Source organism: Pistacia vera, unplaced genomic scaffold, assembly GCF_008641045.1.
Source record: "Pistacia vera cultivar Batoury unplaced genomic scaffold, PisVer_v2 Contig217, whole genome shotgun sequence".
In the NCBI taxonomy this organism is placed as follows: Eukaryota; Viridiplantae; Streptophyta; class Magnoliopsida; order Sapindales; family Anacardiaceae; genus Pistacia; species Pistacia vera.
In genome coordinates this window covers 960,882-963,075 of record NW_022196021.1, presented here as the reverse complement: position 1 = coordinate 963,075, position 2,194 = coordinate 960,882, and the positions used below count along the sequence as shown (strand labels likewise).

Sequence of the window (2,194 nt, the reverse complement as noted above, 5' to 3'; positions counted from 1 at the left end):
ACGAAATTTATTTCCATTTCATGTGTTACACACACAAAGAGCTAACAATTAAAAAACAAAAACAAAAAAGGTTTAGGCTATTCTAACTTCCAAGGACATAATTATCACGTGAAAACCAGAAATTTCAGTCATTTATTAATAAAAGTGACTTGGTCGATGCAGCGTAGACTTGAAACTTCGAACCAGTCTATACTCTTTAGTATTACTCTTCTTCAGAATTTATATAAAAACCCCACCAGGGACACTTAGCGACCTGCACTTCATTTCTTCTTCTTATTAAATCTCCTTTTGATCAATCAAAGAGTATTTCAATTATTCGTCGCCATGAACGCATCATACCCCAATCAGAAATTTGATCAGTATGCAGCGGCAACCGGAGTACCGGTACTGGTACAGGTACCTCAAGGCTCTCAACAGCAGCCCAGAGTGGGCGCTTGGTCCTCTGGACTTTGTGAATGTTTCTCCGACTGCCCTAGTTGTAAGTTAAATTCTCCGGAAAACCGAGAATTTAAGTTTAAAAGCTTTCAAATTCTTAACATAATATCATAGTCAAATTTACGAACAAAGTAATTTTTTTGTTGTTTAACTGCAGGTTGCTTGACATTTTGGTGTCCATGCATCGCGTTTGGACGAATTGCTGAGATTGCAGACCAAGGATATACCTGTAAGTACTAGTCAATTATAGTGCTAATTAAATTTATTAAGGACGGTAATTATGAATATCAATATTAATTAAGGTAATTAAGATTGGTAATTTTGGTTGCTGCAGCTTGTTGTACGGCGGGAACACTTTGTACTCTACTTGGTTGCCTCACTGGTTTGACTTTCTGCTACACTTGCTTTTATCGCACAAAGATCAGGCAGCAGTTTTTATTAGAGGAGAGCCCTTGTTGCGATTGCTTGGTTCATTGTTGCTGCCAGTCGTGTGCCCTTTGTCAAGAATATCGCGAGCTCCAAAGCCGTGGATTTGACTTGTCTATAGGTATACTTAAAAATCTATTACAATTTTGAAGTTTGTATTTAACCAAAAAAAAAAAAATTAAAATTATGAATTGAGTTATGATTTTCTGATGGTCTTGGAAATTTTCATAGGATGGCATGGTAATGTGGAGAGGCGAAATAGGGGAGTGGCCATGGGAGCGACAGCTCCGATGGTGGAAAATGGCATGAGAAGATAGAAATATGAAGTTGTCGTCCGATTAAAAAATAAAGTTTTCGATAAAACGAGTATTGTATTATGCTATCGATATATCTGTCTGTTGAGAAATTATATATTTCAAAGTTTGTAAAGCATGTTATGCAATAATAATGATGGATTAAAAATGATGGGGTTGAATGTATTGAAATTGTATAAGAGATTTTGAAATTAAATTATTTACCTAAAATTAGAAGAAAATTATGTATGGTGAAAATTTATTCTGTATATTTGAAGTAATTTGAATAAATTAACAAGCGTTTTGATCCATTCATATGATATATTATACCACACAAAACTATTTATAATCGATCTTTGGTATGAATAACGCACTAATTTTATCCGAATTTACATTCATATGCTTATATAATTTATTCAAATTAATCATGTGTCGGTGACAATTTCCAACAATATAAAGATTTTAAAAATTAAAAGAAAATTGAATTTGTTTTTCCTTGTGTATATAATATAATGCAAAAGTTAATAAATAATAAAATCAAATATGAACATGAGTCTCTTTCAAAGTTTACTCTTGTAAGTGAAAGTTTAAGTTCCGGTTTTTAATTATTAGGATGTTTGTAGAAGAGATTGATTGTTGTTTAAATAATATAATACATTTACTCAAGTATTATATATTAAAAAAAATGGGTGATGTTAGAATTATAATTGACCAAAGTCTTAACTAAATCCACATTTGTCTTAGAAAGAGAAGCGGCGTGCCCTCAAATAGTATTGTTAAATATCTATATAAACATATTAAAATTATGTAAAATTTTGGACGTTTAAATAAATTATTTTTAATTATCTAATTATGCAATTTATTTAATATGTTTGTGGATTTTTTAACATTGTTGTTTAGGGTTATTTTTGTCATTAGTTTACTTAAAAGTTTTAATAACATCCGTTATGACCATGAGAGAATTTCCTAGTAAATGAAACGGTAGCCCAAAACTAGTTTATTGAAACCTCGGGAGTGATTAAGTCAGGAGTATAGGGTTT

The 2,194-nt window shown here is 31.5% G+C and overlaps 1 protein-coding gene across 1 annotated transcript; it reads left to right on the top strand.

Annotated features, from left to right (window-relative positions):
• The first annotated feature begins 209 nt into the window (after positions 1–209).
• Positions 210–1,274, top strand: LOC116130130 (protein PLANT CADMIUM RESISTANCE 2-like). The gene is made up of 4 exons (XM_031415892.1): positions 210–478; positions 593–664; positions 770–982; positions 1,093–1,274. The coding sequence occupies exons 1-4, from the start codon at positions 325–327 to the stop codon at positions 1,176–1,178; spliced, it is 525 nt and encodes a 174-aa protein (XP_031271752.1). The 5' UTR covers positions 210–324; the 3' UTR covers positions 1,179–1,274.
• Positions 1,275–2,194: the final 920 nt, after the last annotated feature.